Consider the following 26,179-nt stretch of genomic DNA (forward strand, 5'->3'; position numbering starts at 1 on the left):
ATTTCACAAATGAAGAAAACGGAGGCATTAAAGTCACATGGTTTAAGGTCTCGACTCAGGAACCAGAAGGCCTCTGTTCAAACCCTAACTCTGCCACTTCCTAGCTGTGTGACCTTGGGCAAGTTATTTAACTTCTCTGTGCCTCAGTTTCTTCATCTATAAGAAGAGGATGACAACAGTAGTACCCGCTTCCTAGGGGATTCAAGAAGTTACTTCCCGAAAAGTGTTGAGAGCTGTATCAGGCATATAGTTAGTGCTATGTAAGTTTTTGTTAAATAAAAAAATGAATAAAAAGCAACTGACAGCATACTTATGCAAAAATAGCTAGTTATGGAAGTGGGAATAGAATGCAAGGCTCCCAGTCTCCGTTCAGTCCCTCTCTCTCCCTGTCATAGTCTCCTTTACCACACAGCAGTACCTCCCTGACACTGCCACAATCAACCTTCTGGGCCCGGGGACCCAATCAGCTATAAAGTTCGGTCACCATTTCACCATGTATAAAGCCTCTCACAAAAGCTTAATTTAAATAGATTGCTGTTAAATTTTTATAATTAGACACAATGACTCATATGCTGTGATGGTATTTTTGAGCTTTAATAATTCTTATTTTGAAAAGAATAAGTATTTTATTGAGATAATTTAGAAATTCTATTTTTATCCCCAATAATTTGAAATATATTTAAAATTGTCTCTGATATTTCATTTTCTATGTATATGTTTGATAAACTGGCGGGAGAGGACTTTACATAGTGAGTGCTGTTGGTGGCCTGCTGATATCCCTCGTGGACCCCGGAGGTGACTTACAGACCTGGGCTTCCTGTGTTTCTCTGATGGAGGGTGACATCTGACCGTGGAAGGTTTGGAGCAAGCCGGGGTGCCCCAGAATTAACACCTCAGGACAGTTTTCAGCCAAAGAGGGAGTGGAGTTGGTAGGAAACATCTCACCATCCTCACCCCTTGGTGGCACAGTTCTGGAACGTACTCATTACCGTCTCTGGGGGTCCCCAGCAGGCCTGTGCTCCAGTTACCTTTATTGGCTTCCATCCCCTCCCTCTCCCACCTCCCCACTCCCTCCCTGTGCTTCCTAGTGTAAGGGAGGAAGACATTTCCTCTACCCTCTCTGGGTTCTTCTGGCCGGAGAACAAATTAAATTCACATGAAACAGAATAGCAGGAGAAAATTAAACAAAGCTTTATAACATGTATACATGGGAGTGGCTCAGGCAAGCTGAGTAACTCGCCAAAATGGCTGAAGCTCCCACCTTAAATATCATATCCAGCTAAAGGCAAAGGAGGATGTTGGGGGTGGGGGGTGTCAGTTACAGGAGGTTACCAGAAACAGGAATAAGATTATTATGCAGATTTAAGTCCTTGCCTTTGGCATTGATTAAGAGTTTCTAGAGAGAAGGTCATCCCCTGTCTTCTTCCTGGTACAGAGAGGGAGGCACCTTTACAGATGGAGATTTCCCTTACAAACGTAAATGTTTCCCAACAAAGGGCAAGCAAACTCCACTCCTCAGAGTTGCTTTTATTAAAAGTAACCAGCCCCCAAAAAATCCTCATGCCAAAGAGACATATCTTGGGGTGGCCAATTCTAGGCCCCCACACTAGGATCCCCTCCCAAATAAACTACTTGTGCTTAAATCCTTGTCTCAGGGTCTGTTTGGGGGTGAATGACAATTTATGAAGACAATTTATGATCCAGAGTCTATTCTACCTTCCCCCTAGAGCAGGGGTGATTTTTCTGTCTTTGTGATTTTGTCCCCATTCTCTGTGTATCTTCCATGCTACACAGTAGAGTAAATGCAGGCTGTGTCTAACTACAATTTGCGAATGGGATTTATAAACATTCTTCAAACTTTTTGGCTCATAAATTGCTGGAAAAGTCTAACAAGTTATAAATATATGTTCTTCCCACCATAACATTTTTGAGGAATGGCCTACGAATAACTCGTGCCAGGATGTTTGCACACCTACTGAAATGTAACTGGGTTACTGCTTTCCTTTGTCATTTTAAACATCCCCACTGGCAACTGTAATACTTCATCCTGCTTAGACCCCTCCTGCTAGGCTGGGCTCCCTCACAGGATTAGCACTGAGTTTTGGAATTAGATCATCCCTCTGAAACCCATTTCGGGCCCAAGGGTCAAGAGTTGCCCAAGTCCTTCTGCCAAAGCACCATAAGATGTCCAACAATTGCTTGCCTCTCTCTTCTCATTTTAAGCCCGAGCTTCTACATCCCTCTTATCCCAGAACAAGTACCTGCACTTCTGAAATCTTCCCCACATCAGTGGCTCTTTCTCTAGCCTCGTTTCAGCCTCTGGTTTTGAATACTTCCGTGATGCCATTTTTTGCCTCGGCTCCAACATCTCACTCAGATGGCCTCTTCAGGCCCCAAGGCCTCTGAATAAATGAAAGAGCCCAGACCTCATTCTAGGCCTCAAGCCACAGGGAACTTGAGGGTATATATATAGGGGTGAAAGAGGCAAGAGACTTGGTATAAAAGACTCAAAGATGAACAGGAATTTTGTGTCTGCCCAGAAACACACTGCTTTCACCATGGCTGGAGCAGACAGGGAACAGACATTCGGATAATTTCTTTGGTTTTCTTCTTTAATTCCAATACCGGTGAAGGGGAGCAGAATTTGCTACCCCAAAATGTGTCTCTTTGGCATAAGGATTATTTTAGGCTAATTATTTTTAAGAAAGAGCAGATACAAGAAAAGCTCTGAAAACTGAGTAGTAGAAGTTGCCCTTTTGTAAGAGACATTTACATTTATAAGGGGAATCTCCGTTTGTAAGGGTGTCTCCCTCTCTGTACCAGGAAGAGGAGGATGACTCTAAATCTCACGAAACTCTTATCAATGGAGAAGGCAGGACTTAAATCTGCATAACAACCTTACCCTTGTTTACTGAGTTTTTCCTGGTTACCTCCCATTACTGCCTCCCCAAACCTCCAACATCTTATTTTATCTTTAGCTGGGAATGGTGTAACTCTAGGACCAGTTCAACTGCCTCCATCTTATCAACAGAGTAATTAAGAGTGTTTTTTCAGGAACTGAGACCCCTTGTCCAGTTCAGGCCAGTTGAGACCACCTGCCCTTCAATTGGGCCTGCACAAATGCCCAATAGGATAAGCGACCCTTTTGACATGAAAGGGCTGAAAACTGCACCCTCAGATCATGCTGACACCAGCATTTTGTGAACATGCGTCCTGTGAGAGCCATGAAGCTTGACTACACCGCACAGATCATCAGTTCCCTCACTTCTCACCTCCAGTCATCTGGCTCCACACTTCAGACCACCCTGCCCTTCATCCCGTAAATTTTTCCCCAAGCCCTGGATCAGGAGACAGATCTGAAAGCTGATGCCTCCTCTTTCCTTGCAGATAGATCTAGTAATAAATCTGATTTTTTTTACCCAAAAGCTGATGCTGTAATAATCGGCTTTTTTTTGAGCATCAGGTAGGAGAACCCTATTTGTGTGGTAACAATGTTATTTAAGGTGATAGTTTGGGCCATTTTGGGCAGCCACTCAGTTTTCCTGGGTCTCTCCCATATATATAGGAGGTATACATGTTATTAAACTGTTTGTTTTGCTCCTGTTCATCTGTCTTATTACAGGGAGATCTCAGCCAGGAACCTAGAAGGGTAGAGGGGAAATGATTTTTCCTTCCCTATACCAGAAAGCCCAGGTTGCCTGGTCAACCACAAGACCATCATGATAGGAAGCAGTAGGACCTGGTGGTAGGCTTCCGGGACAGCCTGCATGAGCCCAAATCCTGTCTCCAGTGCTTGGCACTGATGGCCTTAGAAAAGTTACTTCGCCTCAGTTTCCTTATCTGTAGAAGAGCAATCATAGTAGGACCTGCCACATAGAATTGTTTTGTGGATCAAAGGTGATAATGTAAACAAAGCTCACAGCATAGTTACCTGATCCATGGTAAGTTTTCAGTAAGTTTTAACTGTTATTATTGTGGTGGTGGTGGTGGTGAACAGAATCAATCTAATTGAAACCCAGATGCAGAATGGTCTTATTCCCCTGCAATCTGTTACAAGAAAGGAATTCCCACAGGGTAGTTGCAAAGTTAGCCTTTGAAGAAAGTAAATATGTAGAAATCTGGCTGCCTACAGTCTTTGCCCCCCATATGTCTCCTCCACCTGCTGGAGGAATGAACAAAAATTCCTTTATTGGGAAATAGAGCCTTCCTTCCATAATCCGAGGCAGGACTTTAAATTCAGGAAGGTGATCACATTTTCTGGAAAGTGTCTTCTGGGACAATGGACTCCAAAGTGGGGTTCACACTCTCCAGGAGAGGTGCAACGTGATGCAGCTCCCTAACAAGTAAGGGAGGAAAGTATCAAAACTTCTATTTATATTTAAAAATCAGGATGAATTAAACATTAGTGGTATGTAGTATCCAAATCGAGGCTCACCGTCACTGAGTCCGTGTCAGAGATCCCTTGTCCTGGGCAGCTCAGGCAGCAGGAGAGGGGTCTCCCCACCTAGAAGGCTCAGTGACGGCACCTTACTCTTTCCTGCCCTTTCAGTTTATGGCGAGGCGCTGCAGACTGACGTGTGTTTGTGCCTGATCTCGTTCTAATTAAACTAACCTCCCCAAACGGACAAGTGGCTTAAAAATATTCCTGCCAAAACAAAACCTCAGAGTGTAGATGATACTAAAATTGCAAGCCCAAGAGAACAATGTGAATACAACAAAGAAGACACTTCCCTTGTTCCTGGTGTAGGCACTAATCAGATACGACACATTCAATCAAATTATAATTCTAAGTTTTTCATAATAAAGTCTTTCTGATGACAAAAGGGTTTACTGTTAATAAAATGTATGACACATTATTTAAAAATTATTTTACTGTTATTTTTCTTTTTAAAATTATATATTTTAGTGTATGTTTTTTCCCCAACCTGTTTATGAACTCCTGTATAATACCCACCCACAGTTGACAATAACATTTCCTAGATTTTGTTCTCACTCTCTTTTTAGCATGTTTGTATAAATATTTGTATATATGCTTGTTTGTTGTTTTTTTTTTTATTTTGCCAAACTCTGAAAAGTAAGGGGCAAATATCCTGACCTTTCACTCCTAAGTATTTCAGTGTGTATTTCCTAAGAAAAAGAACACTCTTCTATGTAACCCCAATGCCATTATCACACCTAATGAAGTTAACAATAGTTCCTTAATACCATCTAATATGTAATCCATAATCAAATTTCCTCCATCGTCCCCCAAATGTATTTTATAGCTTTTTTAAAAATCTAGGATCAAATCAAGGTTTATGCATTACATTTGGTTGTTGTATCTTTTTTTCTAGTTTTATTGAGACATAATTGCAATATAACATTGTATAAGTTTAAGGTATATAACGTAATGATTCGATATATGTATTTATTGCAAAAAAGATGACGTGTTATATCTCTTTAATTTCCTTTAAGGTAGAATAGTAGCTCTCCTACATTGTTCTAAAAAAATGAAGTTGACTCTTTCGATGAGTCTAAGCCGGTGATCTTATAGAATGTGTCAGAATTGGATTTATCTGATTGTTTCCTCATAGTTAGATTCAGGTTAAAAATTTTTGGCAAGAATACTGCATAGCAATGTTGTGTTCTTCCCACTGCATTGCACCGGCAGGCATATGATCTCAGGTTGTCCCACCATTTGTGTTGCTAAGTTTGATCAGGGCCACATTATGAATTTCAGGGGCCCTTGGCACTTTTGCTTTCAGGGGACCCTCTCTCCATAAAAAATATTAAGAATTATATTTTATAATTGTATTGTTATAAAGACAAATATAATCCAAGATGGATTATATTCCTTTTTTTCTTCTGATTTTAAAAGAAATTAAAACATTTTCCTGAGCTCCTAAAAGAATCATGGGCCACAGACCTTGTGCCCACTCTGCCTACTGGAGAAGGTGGCCCTGGGTTTGACCAGTTGATTAAAGATGTGACCTCTGGATCTCACCATCATTAAGGTACATTTTCCCCCTTTGCAGTTAAATAGTAATCTGTGGGGAGACTCTTTGAGACTATGTGAATATCCTGTTTCTGTAAAACCTCTCCCTCAATGGTGTTATCAGTTTTGTCTGAATCAGTTATTACATTGAAAGTTGCAGGAATTGTCTCCTGTGCAGGGATGAGAATACTGAGGTGCAAAGAGTTCATGATTTGTCCAAGACCATAAAGCTGGTTGGTAGAATCACCATTAGGAACCAGATCTCTCTGCTCCCAAGTCCACATTAGAGCCCAGAGGAAACTGGATTATATTAAGAAGGGGTGAAAAAGAGCGTGGAAGTTATTTGGCCTGGAGAGGACAGAAAAGAATGACTGTAATCTGTTACACACTTAAAGATAATGGGTGAATGGGCACCAAGGAGAGGCAAGTTCCCCATTTGCAGAGTAACGGCTCAAAGGGAGATAAGATTCCATTGTTCTGGATTATGGTCATTTTATAAGCCAGCTAATAATTGCACCACATTTCTTCAGAAAAATTCTTGGTTTAGTCTCCGGAGAAAATAAAGCCAATGTTTAATAGTCTTGTCAATTCTTATTAGGTATTAGGATTCTAATTTAAATGCTGACAATGTGTCAGTGACCCTAGAGACCATTTAGTTCATTGAGTTTTCCCTTCACCTCCATCCTCTCCACGTAGGGTGCATTAGGATTGTGATAGAGGTTCACAAATATTGTTGTTCAGCGATTCCTACAGACTTCAGTAGGTAATTATGGACAAATAAGGGCTGAAATGCTGGATCTTTAAAAATAAACAAACTGCCCATATTTGAATAAAAGACATAACTTCTGTGGGCAAAAGTTTCCAACTCTGGGTGTGAGAGCCAGCTACTTCTCTTGCCAAGAATCTCTTTGACACATTAATCTTACAGAGAACGTTTTTTGACCTTTCCAATGTTTGCATAAGAAAAACGAAGCACAGATGTTTTCAGAAGTGGGAACCAATTGTCTTGAGCCCCATATTATCAGGAGTGAATTTGTCAGTCTATGAAGAAATGATTCTTACTAAGTGTGTAAGAGTGAATCTGCTTTTTCTCATTTGTGAGGAATTGGAAATAAGAGACACATCGGCAAGTCACAAATTATTAATCAATTAATTAGCAAGTATTTGCTGAGCCTCTCCTTTGAAATAAGTGGTATGCAGAACAGGGACCTGGAGCATTTTTAGTGATACAGAAAGAGGAGAAGAGAACATATAATCTCCTGACCTAAGGAAACTTATGAGAAAGTCAGGTAAAAAGACACACCCATGGAAAACTAGCAAACAATTCAAAATAGTGGAAAGTAAGCATAAAATGGGAAGAGTTAATAATCCTGTCATAAAATTAGACAGTTTAGGAGGAAGAACGGGAATTATCAAGGCCTAGATTCGTCAGCAAAAGCTTCATGAAGATGGTACTTAAAAGCTGGAATATGGAAGGATAGGATTCAGATGAATGGGGACTCTGGGAATGGGCATGAAGAAAGGAGAGGTAGGAAGGTGATGGAGAATTTAGAAAGAGGACATAGACTAGTCTATCTCTTAAGTACAATCGAAAGTTGACAGCTCATTCTTTCAGAGGGCAGCAAATGGGGGATGATCTATATAAAATGATCCTGGAAATCAATGTGATAATAACTTTAAATGACCATCACGTCTAATTGTTCTAGATACGGCTTTTTTGTTGACAAAGAACAGAAGCCACTCACACTAACTCAAGGGAAAAGGGAACAGGAAAATCGTAAGATTCTAGCAGGAGATCTCTTGTACATTCAAAAGTAGTTCATGGGCCAGGAACCAAGGGCCCTTTGTATGACTTGGGGTCACATCATCCTAGCTTCTTCTTTTATGTCTGCCTCATTCTTTCTCTTAATCCACCTACTCTGTTTATTTATCTTGCACATGGTTAAAATATGGTTGCCCTGATCCCTTCTTCGACATCAAAATCTTTTATTTCCAGCATCTATCATTGACTAACTACATCCTCTCTATTTTTCAGTTTAAATTCTTAAGAGAAAGAAAGTTTCTTTAGTAGCTGGCCAGAAAGTTCATTGGCTGGTTTAGATTGAGTATCCACTCCAGCCCAAGCAGCCGTCACTCCTAAACAAGAACCACCCAGTGGTGTCTTCTCTGCACTGGGAGCTCTGGGCATAGCAGTCTACTGGAAGAAGAAATGGCTGATATGTTCCATGCTCTATAGAATCATTAGACTTCCAAGGAACATTTGGTATGTCCCATACACATTTGGAAACATCTGGTCTGTTTCTCTGCCTCTAGGAAGGATTACCCAAAACTTCCTTCTGAAAGAGCTGTGGTATCCTTAAAAGAGTTGGTCCTAAATTGAATATTGACCCCACCACCTCTGAAACTATCTGAGCTTCAATTTGTCACCTGTAGAATGGGGATAGTAGCACCTACCTGTTGGAGTTGTCTGGAACACAAATGAGATAATGTAGATGCTATTCTCTGCTTGGCACAAGGCAAGAGCTTGGTAAATGGTGTTTCTTTAATTTCTCTGATATTTTATGAACATTCCATAACAGAAAATTATTTGTAATGCATTTTTACTTATTTTTTAATTGCACAATTGATATATGAATATATTTGAATATTTTAAAGCGAATCCTAGACATTATATTTTTTCATTGGTAAATATTTAAGGGTTTTTTTTCCAAATAAGATTGACACCTGAGCTAACATCTGTTACCAATCTTTTTTTTTTCTTCTTCTTCTTCCCGAAGCCCCCCAGTACATAGTTGTATATTGTAGTTGTAGGTCCTTCTGGCTCTGCCATGTGGGTCACTGCCTCAGCATGGCCTGCTGAGTGGTACCATGTCTGCACCCAGGATCCGAACAGGTGAAACCCTGGGCCGCCAAAGTGGAGCATGCGAACTTAACCACTTGGCCACGGGGCCAGCCCTAAGGGTGTGTTTTTAATAAATAAAGTCTTTCTATAAACACAGAACCACAATACCATTATCACACCCAATACATTAAAAATAATTCCTTTGGTATCACCAATAGTAAATCTATGTTTGATTTTTCTCAATAGTCTCAAAAATATCTTTTTATGGTTGTTTGGTTTGAATCAAAATCCAAAAGGAGTCTATATATTGCACTTGATTGATATGTCTTACACATCTCAGTCAGTCTGTAACCATCCCTCTCTGCTTTTTTTTTTTTTTAAGAGGAACTGCTCCTTTTTTTAAAATTTAATTTTATTTATTTATTTTTTTGAGGAAGATTAGCCCTGAGCTAACATCTGCTGCCAGTCCTCTTCTTTTTGCTGAGGAAGACGGGCCCTGAGCTAACATCCGTGCCCATCTTCCTCTACTTTATACGTGGGACGCCTGCCACAGCAAGGCTTGCCAGGTGGTGCCATGTCCACACCCGGGATCTGAACTGGCGAAACCTGGGCTGTCGAAGCAGAACGTACAAACTTAACCACTGTGCCACTGGGCCAGCCCCCCTCTCTACTTTTTTATGCCATATATTTGTTGAGGAAAAAAATGCGGTCATTATTCCTGTAGAACTTTCCAATTCAGGATTTGTATCTTCATGGCATCCTTTAGCAGGTTCTTCTTTCCCCATATTTCCTGAAAGCTGGTACATAAATCTAGAGGGTTAATTAGATTTAGATTCAAATTATTTTTCTGGCAAAACTATAAAAGAAATGTTTTTATGCTATCTTTTATGTTTTAAAAGCTGTGAATTTGAAATAGCGACTCAGTAGTTCGCATGGCATTTTGCACTTAGGAATACAAGATTCCCAAGAGAGGAGGAGGTAAGCCATTCACTCTGGTTTCTGACTTATGCATAAGTGAATCACTTTCTCTTGGAGAGTTAATGGTACTTAGGACTGCTATCTGCCAGAAAATGCAGATGAAAGTTATAATTACCACTTTGTCGCTAATCAATTTATTAGGGATATCTTTAGTCATATACATCTTTGCCTGAAGATGTTCATGTACCTTTAATTAAAGATACCAATTCCTTGCTTACATTCTAAACTTGGAATAAAAATGTTTGAAATGACTAGTGCCTAGAGAAAGTGCCAGAAGAAAATGGAACTGCCTTTGAAATTTTTTTCTTTTTTATAATTGTTTAAAACGAACTAATACAAATTACGAATGGAAAAGCAAACGCAGGTACACTGAAGCAGGACTATAGTGTTGTCCCGGAGTGCTAGGGATGTCCAAGAAATAATAGTCCTCCCTTCCCTACCTGAGCTGGGAACAGAGAGCTAGATAAAGAAATCAGACAGACGATGATAAAAACAATTGCTCCATGTCTGATAAAGCTGTTTGGAGAATGTGACTCAGGTCCACAGCAATAATGAACTTGCAGTCACTCTGATCTTCTATATTAGATGTGCCATTCCCCTAGTCAGAAACAGTAAGACAACCAGAGGCCTCTCTGAGCCCAGTGTACATGCCAGGTTCTTTTTCCCAAACTCACCACTTCATAACTCACTCTCCCTTCTCTGGAGGGAGGAGGAAAGTGAGTGAGGAGTCAGGGTGCAGCCAAGAGTAGTAACTCAATGGAGGTTTAATCAACATGGAAACAAGTGGAAATAGGTGTTTCTCCTTCACTGAGGCCCATGATATGCAAGAATATCATAGGTCAAACCCAGGTTCAACACAGCATTTTCAGCAATGAGCACCCTCACATTTAGTTGGTCCCAAATCATATCAACTTCCACACTATAGCAGCTCATGTTCAACTGGACAAACATTTGTGGAGTGTGTGCAAGTCGCAGTGCTGGCACATGCCAAGATGGAAAAAGACACACTCTTTGCCCACCAGAGGCTCATCTTCTAGTGGGTTCTCAGACACATGCACACAAAATAGGTGTGCAGCCCACTGTGCTAGGCATTGTGGCAGACATGGAGATGCTCCGCACAGACCTTCCTTAGGAGAAGACTCACTGTCCAGCTGTGGGGACTGTGGTTGGCTGAAGTGGACCGCTTCAGGGTCCGCTTCACCCTTCAAGCCATGGTCATGCTCTTCCTGGACAGTTCCTGCCCAGTGACTGAACCAGGTAGTAACTGAGGTCACGCTTGTTTTGGTTGGCCCCAGCCAATGACTAAGCAAGGTGGTGATACAAGGGCCTGGCCATTTCCACCCAAGACAGGATTCTGCTGGGCAATCTTTGCTCCTGAGCTTCCCATTGGGCTAGTGTAGGGTTACCAGCTGTCCTAGTTTGCTGGGACTGAGAGATTTCCCAGGATGTAGGACTTCCAGTGCTGAAACTGAGAAATTTCCAGGCAAAGTGGGATGGTTGGTCACCTTCGCTGGTGTAGACCTTCTTAGGTCTGCATCAGGGTCTGACGGCTCCCTCTGCCCAGTCCTGCTTCCTCCCCTTTTTCCTTTCACAGGTATTACTCCCCAAGAAACTTTTTGTCCTGCTGACTTCATCTCAGCTTCTGCTTCCCAGAGCACTGGACCCAAGACAGGGGCACACATAGCACAGAAACTAGGAAGGACCTAAATAGTGCAAGACGAGGCTGAAAGAGGGTAGGAGGGCAGGGGAAAGATTAATTTGACAACTGCAGGGATGCTTCTGTGGATAACTTTTTCAGTGGACTATTTGTTCTGCACCCTTTGAAAAAGAGAAGAGGCCTACGTAAATACTCAATGACTTAAGATTCCCTAATCTGCATTTGAATACTCAAAATGGAGACTTTGCCCAAAAAAAGCCAACCTTGTCTCTGTGCCTTCTTTAAACATGCTTTCTTATTAATTTCTATGATTTAAGAAGAAAAATGAAAGCTTCAGCTTTTCTGAGAAGATTCTTAAAATCAAGAGAGAACATGGGCAGAATGTTACTGCTGGAGAAAGGGGAAGGCATCCTTCAGGGCTGGGACTAAGATAAGGAGAGCCCGGTGCTTAGAGTAGAACATTTAAGGGAGCGCTCACTGTCAGGGTCGTGTGAGTTCAGAGTCAGCACTTGCATGAACCTGAGAGGGAGCACTTCCTTAAATTTTGCACCCCAGGTGCCTCGCTTGCCTCACCCTAGTCCCAGCCCTGGCATCCATAATAATATTAGACAACTTACCCAGAACGTTCTCTCTTTCCTCCCCCAGGTACAAAGCCATCGTCCGGCCAATGGATATCCAAGCCTCTCATGCCTTGATGAAGATCTGCCTGAAAGCAGCACTGATCTGGGTCATCTCCATGCTTCTGGCCATCCCAGAGGCTGTGTTTTCTGATCTACATCCCTTCCACGAGGAAAGCACCAACCAGACCTTCATTAGCTGTGCCCCGTACCCACACTCTAATGAGCTGCACCCCAAAATCCACTCCATGGCTTCCTTCCTGGTCTTCTACATCATCCCACTGTCGATCATCTCTGTCTACTACTACTTCATTGCCAAAAATCTGGTCCAGAGTGCTTACAATCTACCCATGGAAGGGAATATACACATCAAGAAGCAGGTGGGTGCTTAGGATTGATTCATTTCCTCCTTGGGGCTTTGATCCCTTGCATTTCTTTTGCACCTCACTGACGAGTATAGTATTTAGGTGGTCGCCTGATTCTGCAGTTAGAGGAGGTGGGTGATCTGCGGCCAGATGGTAAATGGAAACTCCTAGTCACAGAAGCCCAGGAATACAGCTGTTCTTTATAATCTTCTTCTCTTATTAAAGACCTAAGCTAGGGAGGTGCTGAGAACCTGAAAGATTTGGAGTATGGGTTTCTTTTTGAGAAATATCTGGAAAAGCATTTTTGTTTAAAAAATAAAATGTTGAGGCTCATAGGGATATGACTTCTTTTTTTTTTTTTTAAAGATTGGCACCTGTTAATCTGTTGCCAACCCTCTTTCTTTTTCTTTCTTCTTCTCCCCAAAGCCCCCCAGTACATAGTTGTATATTCTAGTTGTAGGTCCTTCTGGTTGTGCTAGGTGAGACGCCACCTCAGCATGGCTTGATGAGCAGTGATAGGTCCACACCCAGGATCCAAACTGGTGAAACCCTGGGATGCCAAAGTGGAGCACCCAAACCCAACCACTCGGCCACAGGACTGGCCTTGGGATATCACTTCTTTAAACTCTGATCATGTTGTTTGGATAGAAAGAGAGTCACCACATGGGGACAAAGCAGAGGGGGCAGGAAAATGAGTCTGGTTGAAGAATAAGACGTAGTTTGATGAAGACAGGTTCACACTGATTTGAGTTCAAATCCAGGCTTCATGACTTACTAACCCCCTCAGAGCCTCAATGCTCTTATCCATGATTTAGAGTAATAAGCCCTATGTTGTAAGGCTGTTGGAGGATTACAAGAGATAGCATATGTACCCTTAGAGTGCCCAGAAGGCAGGATGGCCTCCATATGTGTTAGACTCCCTTCCCCATCTCCCACAGTCCCCCATAATTTCATCCTTGAGGTATGAATGGTAGAAACCGGGAACTCTGTCTTTCTCCTCAGTTCTTGCTTTCTAGTCCAAAGGTGGATCATGTGGTATGTATGATGAAAAAGCAGAAAGACTTCCCAGCCATTTAAAGGTATAACTGACTCAGTTGGAGGCTTCACCTCTCAAAGTTCTTTTTTTTGCCTCAACCCAAATTCTTTAATGAGAAAGACGTTTCCCCTTGTGGTAGCAGAGGGAGTTGGGAGCAAGAGGAGATGCTCAGCCTGCTTTGTCTAAGAACTGCTTTGTCTAAGAACTTCCTGTATAGTTCAGAAATAACATGAGATTAAAAAAAATAATAATAATAGGGAGATATTTTGGTTTGGCCAGTGTGGAAGAACAAATCTGGGTGTTTTTTTGAGCATCAGAGGGAATAAGAAATTATTAACTGTGGAGCCAAGAAAGACATGAAGTCATATGGCTGATAAACTTCACCAAATGCCCTCCTGAGGAAAAAGAGGGCATTTACTAGAACTTCATCGCGCAGTCCATTCAAGCATATAATCAACTTTGTTTAAAGATCTATTCTCCGTGGCACGTTCTAACTGTACTCTGCTTCATGGATTTCTGCTTCCTGGCTTTTTCATTTCTGTGTTTCTGGCTCCCCTCCCCACTTTTTCTGTCTGTTTCTGTTGCTTTTTCCTCATGTATCTGCTTCTCTCTTGTCCTCTCTCTCCTATTGAACTTTTTCCGTGGCTTTGTGAGCTCATCTATTTCACTAATTCTTTTCCCCTGTCTTTATCTTTGTCTCTCTGCAATCCTCCCACACTGTCTCTCTGTCCCTCTGTCTCTCTGTGTGTGACTCTCTCCTTAGATTGAATCCCGGAAGCGCCTTGCCAAGACAGTGCTGGTGTTCGTGGGCCTCTTTGCCTTCTGCTGGCTCCCCAACCACGTCATCTACCTGTACCGCTCCTACCACTACTCCGAGGTGGACACCTCCCTGCTCCACTTCGTCACCAGTATCTGTGCCCGCCTCTTGGCCTTCACCAACTCCTGTGTGAACCCTTTTGCCCTTTACCTGCTGAGCAAGAGTTTTAGAAAACAGTTCAACACCCAGCTTCTCTGTTGCCGGCCTGGCCTAATAACCCGGTCTCATAGCACTGGCAGAAGTACCACCTGCATGACCTCCTTCAAGAGTACCAACCCCTCTGTGGCCACCTTCAGCCTCATCAACGGAAACATCTGTCATGAGGGGTACGTCTAGACTGACCCTTGACCCTGTCCCCCTAGGAACCCCTGGTTTTTCTTTATGGCTTGTAAGGAACCCTCACATATGTTGTTGTCTCTGTACCCTCCAAAGACCCTTTGGAACGCTCATGAGTGGTGTAGGTGGGTTGGGGAGAGGCCCAAATGGATCACTATTATGTTTGAAAGGCCCATCAAGGCTTAAGTTTTCCACTTCAACTTATGAATGCTTCTTCTGATGTAGAGCAAACTTTCCCTTTTTTAGAAAAGGGAACAGATAGGAAATTATTATTTTAAGCATCATGCCCTGATATACAGGTGTGGTCAATTAAGTCATGGAAACTATAGTCATGCGTCACTTAATGGGGGGGTGTTCTGAGAAACGCGTCGTTAGGTAAGATCGTCGTTGTATGAACATCACAGAGTGTACTTACACAAACCTAGATGGTATAGCCTGCTACACACCTGGGCTATATGGTACTAACCTTATGGGACCACCCTCATAGATGTGGTCTGTCGTTACGTGGTATGCATGGCTGTACGTGAACAACTAGATTTACATAGCAGAAAAATTATACATAGAATGTCCAGTTTGTGAAAGACTTCACCTTGTCATTTCTTTAAGCAGAAGCTAGTGCTTTAAAAATATGATTTGAGTCATCTTTCAGCAATATTTATAATCACAAACCAAGGAACTTTTTTTTTACACTTGTGACATGAAAAGTCAACCCTAAGAAAGAATCTCATGCATAAGGGACAGTCGCCAAATTCATAACACTGGAAGCCAGTTTAAAACAAATCCCTGAGTGTTGATTATTTTTAAAAGACATTGCTGAGGATATAGGAGAAACACTCAACACATCATTTCAAGGCGAAAACACAACCAAACATTGACACATATAAAGATCCATGCGTGGCTGTGGAGTGCTATCTCCCACTCTGAGTTCTACATATAAAGATCCATGCGTGGCTGTGGAGTGCTATCTCCCACTCTGAGTTCTACATATAAAGATCCATGCGTGGCTGTGGAGTGCTATCTCCCACTCTGAGTTCTACATATAAAGATCCATGCGTGGCTGTGGAGTGCTATCTCCCACTCTGAGTTCTGACCTGATGGAGGTCCTCTCGGCTGTTATCCAGTTTTAATCATCCCCGGTGCAATTCTATCATACAAGAGCAATCCTTTTGAGGGAAAACTGATCATGCTATCAATTCCTCAAACATTTGTAAGTGCATAAGGGATAGTATTTATTTTTGGTATACAAGTATTCAGCCAAATGTATTTACTTATAGTTGGCTGTCCTTGTCTGCTACATTGAAGCAGTAGTTTCATAAGAGAAAAAAGGGATCATATCTGAGTGGAAATAGAAATGTGTTTACATTTAACATATGCCTCACCTAAAGTCTGTGGGAGGAAATGAATAAAATTTCAGTAATATGTATTTTCGTCTGAATATGTATAAGAAAGTTGCAGGGGGCTTAGCTCTAAGAACTGATTGAAAAACAGCTACAGATACATTGTTTCTACTTAAGAAGAGTGCTTATGAAACAGCCCATGTGCAGAAAAATACTGGATTTAAATCTTTTTCTTTTTCTAAGTGAGTAAAATGATTTGACCCTCTTACTTTAGAAACCCTGAATCAAGTTTTTCTTGACTTGAGGACAGGCCAATTCTGACAGATTACAAACATGTTAACCCACTTTCAGATAAATCCAAATTCTGCAAATATGCCCTAATGTGTATCTCTTACTTCTTAAGACAATTTTACTTCTGGTTTTCTCTATGCAGGTGAGACAGAACAGTCAGCTCTCTTTTTCACATGGCAAATATTAAAAGATTTTTGTCTCTTGATATGAGGAAGTACTCACTGTCTGCAGAGCTTCAGAAGTTAGGACCAAGACAGTTGTAAAGATCTATGGTTACGGTTTTGTCAGCTGGTTTCCCTTCTTTTTGCTACGTTCACCTATTTACTGTGCATACCTGCTTTCCTGGCAGTCCATAATTACATTGGACAGTTTGAAAAGCAAGACAGGTAGTGTAACTGAAAGAACCAAGATTTTTAACTTGACATCCCACCTCTGTCTCTAGCTATAGGATCTTGGCTATCAAATTCCTGTCTCTAGTCCCATTTTTTCATCTCTAGAATGAGAGGATGGTACTAAGGTCCCTTTTATGGCTAAAAACCTCTGAATTTAGTCATTGTCTCTAGTTCTGTCTCTAAAGCATTTCTGTAGCCCACCTGCTCGCAGTTGCCCCTCTTGCGCTACCTTTGCAACAACTCCTCTTGGGAAATCCTTCAACCGCCATTCCACATGTTCACATTAGTGGAATGGAAGGAGACAGACCATTCTATTGCTTCCAGGGGCTCCCTGGAATAATTTGTAGGAATGATGTCCCATTAGTTATGTTTTGGAATTAAAGAGACATAGGAAAACATATTGTTCAATCTCCTCCTTATGCAAAGGGTTCTCTTCCTATTCACCCTTCTTCAACCTCCATGCACCTGTTTTCTTGGACCACTGCTCCACAATTTTACCCTTGGCTTTCTTCAAAACTCCGGAGTATAAATGACTCCATATCTAGTTAGTTGCTAAGGTATATAGCTTTCTGGGTACCTAGCATGACTTGTTCAAGCATCTCTGATCTACCTGCTTCCAAAGACATTTTGGGAGTAGGACTCATCTTAACGTCTCCTTCAGTTAATGTCATGGCATGGATTGTGTCTGGTCTCCTCCCTATCTTCTGGATGAACAATGAAGAGATTGAAATCTAGGTCTAGCTGTGTGTCTTTAGGCAAATAAGGAAGGAGTTAGAGGAGGCCTTTGCCAGCCGGTGACCTAGGAATGGTAAAACTATTTCGTGAATCAGGTGATGGATTGACTCAAACCTCCTTATTGGGTTGGACTTAACTGGACTCTTCTCTAGAGAAGTCAAATTTTTATCCCGCCTGAAGAACCCAAAATCACGGTGAGAGAGACCCAGACCCCCACGTGGGATCACCTCTCTGCTAGGGCTGAGTGGCAGGGGCTGGAGCTAAGACATTTCACGCCTGGCTTCCAAAGATAATCACGTTTAGTGCTTATGTCTTTGGCGAGGAAAAAAAAAATCAATTTTTGCTGTGGAAAACCATCTGTGTTTATTCAATTGACAGACAGTACCTTTCAATCTATCTTAAATTGAGCCTCCCTGAGGCAGGCAGCTCAACAGTGATAGATTAAGCAATAAACAAAGCAGTCTTCCCACCAACAGCTGCTGCGGGCGGGGAAGGTGCAGCTGCTGTTAGGAGCTATCTTCCACAGCAGGCTCATCTCCCTGCTCGGCATAGGCAAGTCTCCTCCCTGTTGTTGATTTGATGATTCCCCATAAATATGGATAGCTAAACCCTGTTCTTCTGGTTGCCCTCACTCCCCCATTGAACCTGGCCTTCCGCCTCATTAACAAGCCCTGGATTTTCCGCTTTGCCCCACAAACGATTTCGTTTCATCTTGAAACATGGAGAACCCTTAGGTAAATAAACAGTTTAGAGGCTGCTTCACATAAACCAAGCTCAGCTTGTTATGAAAATGCACATTGAACAGAAATAAATGAACTTGTCCGTAGGACATGGGCACACAAGTTATAAAGTCTTTGTTTATGCAAAAAGTAAAAGTTGGCTATTGGTTTCAGAGTCTATTCATGCACCAAATGGCTTCTAGTAATAGAAATCAGCTTTGTTCAGGGACTACAAGTTGAATGACATCCTCAACCTGTGGACTGAAAGGTAGCTAAGTCATTTTTTCCGATGCCATATAGAAACTATCGCCCTGGGAACCTGACTATATGAGAGTTCAATGAATAGTATGTACTTATGGTGCATGGTGAGATGGGAGGGATGCAAACTTTCTTGCCATTTGTGCCCTTCACGCCCACACCAGGAGGGAGCCATTATTAGAGAGTAGCTTAAGATTAGCCCCGGGTTGCTGGGAGGAATGGAGCACATTTTGTACATTTGTTTAATTTTTGGCTGAATTTTCATAAAGTGGATTAACAGCAGAAAACAAAGGAATTATTCACTCTCCTGGGACCAGGCTTTGTGTAAGCTATTCAATAAAGCCAAGCCCTAACAAGTTCTACTTTATTCTGTATCTGGATGGTCATTCCTCTTGGTCCCCACCTCAACACCCCTCCCACCCTGCACCCAACACAAACACAAGAGATTTAATATTAAGCAATCTCTTACCATAACTTGGGCCTTCAAAGACACCGCTTTTTTAGGTGGAGGGGCTAAGTATTAACTCCGGCTGAAAATATCCATAGCAGTCAACAAATAGCACATTGAGCACAGACTTTTCTCTTGTGAAATTTTATGTTAGAAATGTGTTCTGATTCTTTTAAAAGTCTAAGAGTTCTTGGGTTAAAATAGTACATGTCCATGATTAATTCAAAAAATACTTTGTATTTACCTAGTGTTCATGGTCTATAAAGCACTTTTATACTCATCGTCTCATTGCTAAGCCTTCCCTGCTGGCCAACGAGCTGCTTTTCATCCTTTTCTATGGAAATTTGTAAATGACATTTACTAGTGACCATCTACGCTTAGATTAAAAGGCCCATGGAACTATGAGGCTGAAACATGTGAAACTGCCAATATTGGACCATATTTGACCTACAAAGAGGTGATTTCATATGATTCAACTTAATCTGATTTCATGCATTCTCATGGCCCATTTTGTGACATTGAAGAACAGTGCTGATCATCACTTCCCCAGTTTACAGGATAGTCTGTGACCCCCAAAGTGAGTCTGTTTAATTTGGCACAAGGGAGTGAACAGTGACATTGTTGGTTGCCCAGGAGAGGCATATTAGTGGGAACAGCATTCCACGTCACAATGAAGTGGAAGGCTGATTAGAAAGGCAGGATCTTTGGGAGCAAAAACACAAGCCACAAAACAACCATATTTGTCTGAAACCTGAATGGAGTTCTGTGGCTCTAGAAGTGCTGGAAGGAAGGGGCTCAACTTCACCAAGTACCAATGAGTGCCAAATGCAGTGCTAAGCACATTGCTCTTCATCCTCACAAGTACCTTGAAGGGTCTTCAGATGATGAAGCTGAGGCTTAGGGAGATTACTTCCTGATCCCAAGGTCACATGGCACAGTTGAATGGCAGAGTGTTAACGTAGACCTGGATCTCTGTTAAGTCTATGTCCATTCCACTGTGCAGCATTGCTTCCCAAATCTAGCCCATGTAAGAAACTAAGTTCACAGTACCTAATAGGCAATACTGTTCCCTACTCTAGATTTTGTCCAAAGACCTGAACTAGTGATAGAGTCAAAGAATATACACAAAGAGCATCGAAGATGTTTCTAAGTACATAAGTTAAGGACTCGCTGCAGGTAGAAGTTGAAATGCACCACAGAGTAGGTGGGCAGGAAGTCCTCTACTTAGTTCAGTTGCCTCCAGAGACACAATTCCCGGAAAGTCTTGGGAAGAATGTCCCACCTTGTTCTGTGACTAATTGGGGAGAACAAACCTTGGCAAAGGGCCAGGTGCACAGAGAGGACCCAAGTAAGAACAGTCAAGCCAGGCATCCTTCTTTGAATCAGGATTAGTTGGAGAAAAGGTGTCAGGAAGAGGTGGAACCACCCATTCCCCTACTTCCCCCTGGCGAGAGTAAGAAATGGCAGTGGATGCTTTCCCAGAGTCTGGAGACCCGGGCTACATGAATAGCCTCTAACAGAAAAATATCCCCTGGACTAAGAGGCTGAGTCATGCGCTCAGGTATGGACTTAGGTATCTGAGTGCCTACCCCTAAGTGTCCTGTTATAAACCCAGACACCACTGTCTCTCTGCCCTCTCTGAGCTCACATTCTAGAAGATAAGATTATTTTCCATATTTTCCCCCAAATTGAAAATTCATTCCCAGAGCCATATAATGACATGGAAGGGCTCACATAATTTTCGGGTCTTTTAAAAGGCTTAGTTTAATGGATAGTAAAACCTCACACATTCAACACCTCATTAATTCTCAGACAAGCTTGAAAATTTTGGTATAACTCAGGATTTCAGTGTCGTTAGATTATATAATTTGGGCCTGTTGTGAATCCAAATTTTTTCATCACTTCGCTTCAGTTTTAGCTATTGATATTGGTATATCAATATTGCTAATGTACAACATTAGGAAATTAAAACTGATTTTCTTGAAAAAATTTGCTTTCTGTGATCTGGGCTTAACTGATTCAAACATGGCCTTTCTTGCATCCAAGTCAGCAGGGTTTTGGGTAATAAAATTTGTTGAAATGATCAATTTGGTGAGTTGTCAAAATACATGGCACAAGCTTCTTTAATGTCATTTTCTGTTTTGTTTTAAATATTAGACCCATATTTTGTAAATTATAATTGTACTCATTACTATTAACTGTAAATATTTATTGCATTAAAAATGTGCTCTGTGTTAAATAACTCAGAACAAGTTCCAGGTGCGGTACTTTGTGTAAACAATGTCATGGCTTGGCTTCGCCTAGACTCCTTAGACTAATGAATTATTTATAAGAAATTCACAATATTAATATGAATGACTCAGATCCTTTTAAATGTGCAAACTTAACTGTGTGACCATGTAAAATTCTATGAAATGTGCTCAGTGATTGTATTCTTATTTTTCAAGAAATGTTTCCAATGCTTCTATCACGTTGTACTTGGTCTGTATGACATTAAGTCAAATCCCATGTAGTAAGCTGAATAGTCAAGTTGTAGAAGATAAGAAATGTGTTTTATTTCTTAATATAATAAAGCATAATTTATGAAATGGACAGATGCATGTATTCAGTGTTCAATAAAAATAGAGCTGTTGCATGAATGTTCCTTGGTTCTTTGGACCATCTACATCAGAACCACCCAGGCTGCTTGTTGCAAAATGCAGATTCCCTAATTCCCTATTGACTTGGAACATCTGGGAGTGTGGCCTAGAAATCTAAATTTTAAAACAAGCACTCCAGGTGATTCCTCAGAACACTAGAGTTTTGTTTTATCAAACTTTTAAAATATGTATTTGTTTTGAATAAATAAGCCATTATCATAGCTCAAAATTAAAATGATAGAAAGATATTCAGTGAGAAGTCACTAGGCTACCGCTGTTCCCTGTCCTCACAGTTCCCAGCATCTATCACCACTCTGCTCCAATGGGTGACGATTATTAGTTTCTTATATATGTATACTACTGGACATTTTCTATGCATATGCAAATAAGTACAAATATGTTTTCCTGCATCTCTCTGCCATTTTACAGAAATGGTAGTGTACTATATGCATTGTTTTGCCCCTTGCTTGCTTCACTACACACCATATCTTGGAGATCTTTCCATATCATCGTACAAAGCTCTTCCTCGTTCTTTCTTACATCTGTGTAGTATCTCCTAATTTATTTATCTAGTCCCCAGTGATGAACATTTAGTTTGTTTCCAGAATTTTGCTATTATGAACCATGTTGCAATGAATAACATATACAATTTCATGCATGGGCAAGTGTTGCTTTAGGAAAGAATCCTAAATGTGGAATTGCAGGAACAAAGAGCATATACCTTTATAATTTTCAGTTATTCCAAATTGGGCTCTTTAGGGCTTGAATACCAAAGTTTGAGAGCCTTTGTTTTCTGGGATAATCCTAATCATCAGAAAGCAGGAAAGAAGTAAAGAAATGATACAACCATGGCTTACAAATGGGAGCTATGCCAGCTCTCTACACCCTAGGTGAGAAGAGGTAACCAGACATGCCTATCAGAGACAGCCAACAAATTCCTTGAGGGACATGGTGACAGCCATGCCAAGGGGGCCCCAGAGTGTGTGGGTGTGTACAACTACCACCATGGAGTCATCTTGGGAGAAGGCTCTCTGCTCCCCAGATATCTCACCACCTCCACTGCCCTGCACCCCATCCCCTTGATGTGTGGTGTGTATAGCCCACAGCTAACCTGTGAATGCTCTCTGAAAGTGTAACACTTTAAACAGCAGAAAATGATGCTTCAGAGTTGTGCCTAAAGTAGACCTTGTATCTCTAGTTTTCCGGAATTAGGTAGGAAGATGGGCAGACTAAAATCTTTGAGACACCCAGGGCCCAAAAATCCAGATTAACATTTAAGGTTGGTCAATGTTAATTGCCTCCACCTGAAGCCCAGGTGATTTTTCCTCTTAGAAACTCTGAACTCTCTCTTTGTAAGTGTGCTGCCTACCATCTCAGAAAAGAAAGCTTTATTAATTGTAATATTAGAATTTAATATTCTCTTAGGGTCATGGATTATTGGAGTTGGAAGACATCCTAGAGAATGCCCAGACACAACCCCACATCTCAAAAGCGACGAAGTTAAAGGGAAGTGTCACGATTTGACGAGTTACTCATTTTTCACTTTGGGAAAATGAAAATTAATTGGCTTGGAGATAATGTGGATGAGGAGAGGTTCATCAGGCCCTTCTGCTAGAGGGAAGATGAATCCATGCGGGACTATCCTGTAAAACACCAGGCAGAGAACCTTCCTGTTCACTGGTTCATAGATAAACAATGGCTTCTAATACAAGAGAGATGGGATAACATCTTGTCAAGAAAACGAGACAAAAGCAGGAGTCCTGTCGCTTGAACATGGACGGAACTGTGCTCACTATCATAAAAGGAATTTCCAAAAGCACATTCCCCTTCCCAGAGCTGAGATCAGAGAGGTCAAGCATTTTGCTCCAGATCACTTGTCAACTTTGCCACCTAACCTGTGTGTTTCCCAGTGTCCCTTCCCACCTTCCCACCTTGCATACTAAATTTGTGACCACTGACGGAGAACATCACTTACTGTGATGTCCATATCACAGTAATTCCATATGTAAATCCATATTGGGCTTGATACTTTCTCTGTGCCACCTGGTGCTGTCTACACATCTCCCCAAAACTTCTGAGTGGAGAGCCTTGGAATCCCTTTCCTGATGTGGCCTGTGTTCACCACCTTAGTCAGTTGGACCTAAACTCTGTCCATGCAGAGTGGCAAGGTTCCCCAGTGCCCCATCTCTGCTCTCCAAGGACTGGGAGAACATGAATTCAGGACTTCAGCCTTGCAGGACTGCTCACCCTTATCAGCCTGCAGTCATCTTGGAACTCACCACACAATTGATTATTTTTCCTTTCTTGTGGTTTACAAATGTGTGTACAAATACAACAGTGGCTATGGTCTGTTGTACTCACGTCATACCTTGCCCAGAAAGCCTAGTTTTACCTGATAGCAACTAGTAGGACACGTCATGCTTCTCAAGTTCCTGTGAAAAACATTTGTCCAAAAAAAACCTGTATCTGCTTCTTGCTTACTGTTTTTTTCAAAGGACTGAGAGCTATCTGCCCATTAAACCCAGCTCAAAGAAAGTATTGGGTTTCTGATTAGATGTTGTTGTTCCAATTTTATCTAAGTCAGAAGAGGTTGTTAAAAGGTCCAGTGTACCTGCCCTCTCAGAAGCAGAATCCTGACTGCAAGCAAAACCTTCTTTGCTGTTCTTTTAGAGCGGGAGGGTGCAGACCGGCTTGAACAAATGAAAAGGGAAAGCATCTCACAAGCCAAAGGCTAAAACAGTTTGGTCCTATCTGAATTTTGTGAAGAGAACAAAGGGGCAGCAACCCCCTTACCGTTCTCTCGGTCTCATGGTGTCTTGAAATTTCTGCCTTTTTGCACATTTTAAGTGAACATAGAAAAGGAGTCACTCCAAATTGTGCAGGTGCCTAAGAGTAAAGGCCAGTCCCACTTTGATGCCAACTGGTTATTTATATTCAAAACCAAAATCACTCTATCTCAAGATCCTTCACTTCTTCCTCTGTTCTGTTTGCCCTCTAATGGCTGTCAAAAATCCCCCAAATCGTCGAAACTCAAAACCTTACCATCATCTCTGGCTCCACCCATTTAGTATCACCCACATCCTCCTAGTCCCCAGGGTCTATAAATGTCCCTCCCAAATGTCTCAGGTATAAGAATCCACCTCCCCAGGGGCCAGCCCTGTGGCCAAGTGGTTAAGTTTGCACTCCGCTTCGGCAGCCCAGGGTTTCACTGGTTCGGATCCTGGGCACGGACCTAGCACCACTCATCAAGCCATGCCGAGGTGGCATCCCACATAGCACAACTAGAAGGACCTACAACTAGAATATACAACTACGTACTGGGGGGTTTTGGGAGGAAGAAGGAAAAAAAAAAAAGATTGGCAATAGACGTTAGCTCAGGGCCAATCTTCAAAAAAAAAAAAAAGAACTCATCTCCCAAAGGCTATATTCGTCTAGTTGAAAGATACTTTCTCACTCATGGGTAAAGAGCTGCTGGTCTGAGCACCCAGGTGCCTCCCTGTAGCCTTAACTTCTCCTCCAGGACCCCATACTTCTCCACGATCCAGAAACTAAAAGGTCAAGTCCCCAGAGCTGGGGGCTCCAGGACTGGAGAGTGGAGCCCATTCTGATGGGCTAGTACCCATGTGACGCCCAAGTTGTTATAATCTTACCCTCACCCCTGAATCTGCTTAGCCACATGTCACTGCCCTAGATAAGACATGCTCCTTGTTTTGCGTAAACTCTTGCAAATAGTCCCTAATGCACTCTTATTTTTATTTATTCTTCACACGTCTTTTACATTATGCTTCCTATGCACCCCTCTGATCATGTTGCTCTCATGCCCACATTCTGTTCTTGGGCTCTTTTCCTAGGACAAAATCCAACTTCTCTGACCTGGATGTCAACTCCCTACTTCCCAAGCTTATCTCCCCCTGCACCACCCCGTCCCGGCGCACCTAGAGATCTCTTCCATTCGCACTTTGCTCCTAATCATTCCCTCACACCTCTTTGGCCTGGTGCTTCTCAACTTGGGCTGCCCTTAGAGTCCCCTGGGGAGCTTTAAAAAATCCTGATGCCCAGGCCTTGACTCAGGACAATTGAGTCAGAATCTCTGGGAGGGGAGAACCAGGCATCCCTATTTCAAAGCTCCCCAAGCGATGGCAGTGAGAAGACAAGGTTGAGGATCACCTCAACTGAAATGTCCTCTTGGATCCCATGGCCTGAATCTAACCCATTCCTCAAAGCTCAGCAACAATGTTCTCTCTCATTGAGCCTTCTTGCTCTCCTGGGCTCGCACACCACTTTCTACACGGGTCCTAGCCTTTATCATATCCTGCTTTGAACTACATTTACTTGTGTGAATGCTGGTCTCTCCCACTAGATCAGGGATTGGCAAACATTTTCTGTAAAGGGCCAGATAGTAAATATTTTAGGCATTGTGGAACATACAGTCTATATCAACACTACTCAATTCTGCCATTGTAGTATGAAAGCAGCCATAGATAACATGTAAATGAACGAATGTGGCTGTGTTCTAACAAATCTGTATTTGCAAAAAACAAGTGGTGGGCTAGATTTGGCCAGCCGTAGTTGCTGACCCCTCATGAGACTAAGAGAGTGCTTCAGAGGCAAGAATCTTTTCTTTCTTTTTTTTCTCGCTTGCTTGCTTCCTTCCTTTTCTTCTTCTTCTTCTACTTCTTCTCTCTCTCTCTTTCCTTCCTTCTTTCCATCCCTAGTGTCTATTATAGTGCCCGAATCG

General features: G+C 41.9%; 1 protein-coding gene across 1 annotated transcript in view; it reads left to right on the forward strand.

Annotated features, from left to right (window-relative positions):
- Positions 1 to 21,394, forward strand: part of GRPR (gastrin releasing peptide receptor) — a 37,578-nt gene extending 16,184 nt beyond the window's left edge. Inside the window, exons 2-3 of the mRNA XM_008543522.2 lie at positions 12,097 to 12,448; positions 14,233 to 21,394. Of these exons, the coding sequence (XP_008541744.1) occupies positions 12,097 to 12,448; positions 14,233 to 14,622 (742 nt within the window). The 3' untranslated portion in view covers positions 14,623 to 21,394. The remainder of the gene's footprint in view (positions 1 to 12,096; positions 12,449 to 14,232) is intronic.
- The last annotated feature ends 4,785 nt before the right edge of the window (positions 21,395 to 26,179 follow it).

This window comes from Equus przewalskii, chromosome X (assembly GCF_037783145.1).
Source record: "Equus przewalskii isolate Varuska chromosome X, EquPr2, whole genome shotgun sequence".
Lineage (NCBI taxonomy): Eukaryota > Metazoa > Chordata > Mammalia > Perissodactyla > Equidae > Equus > Equus przewalskii.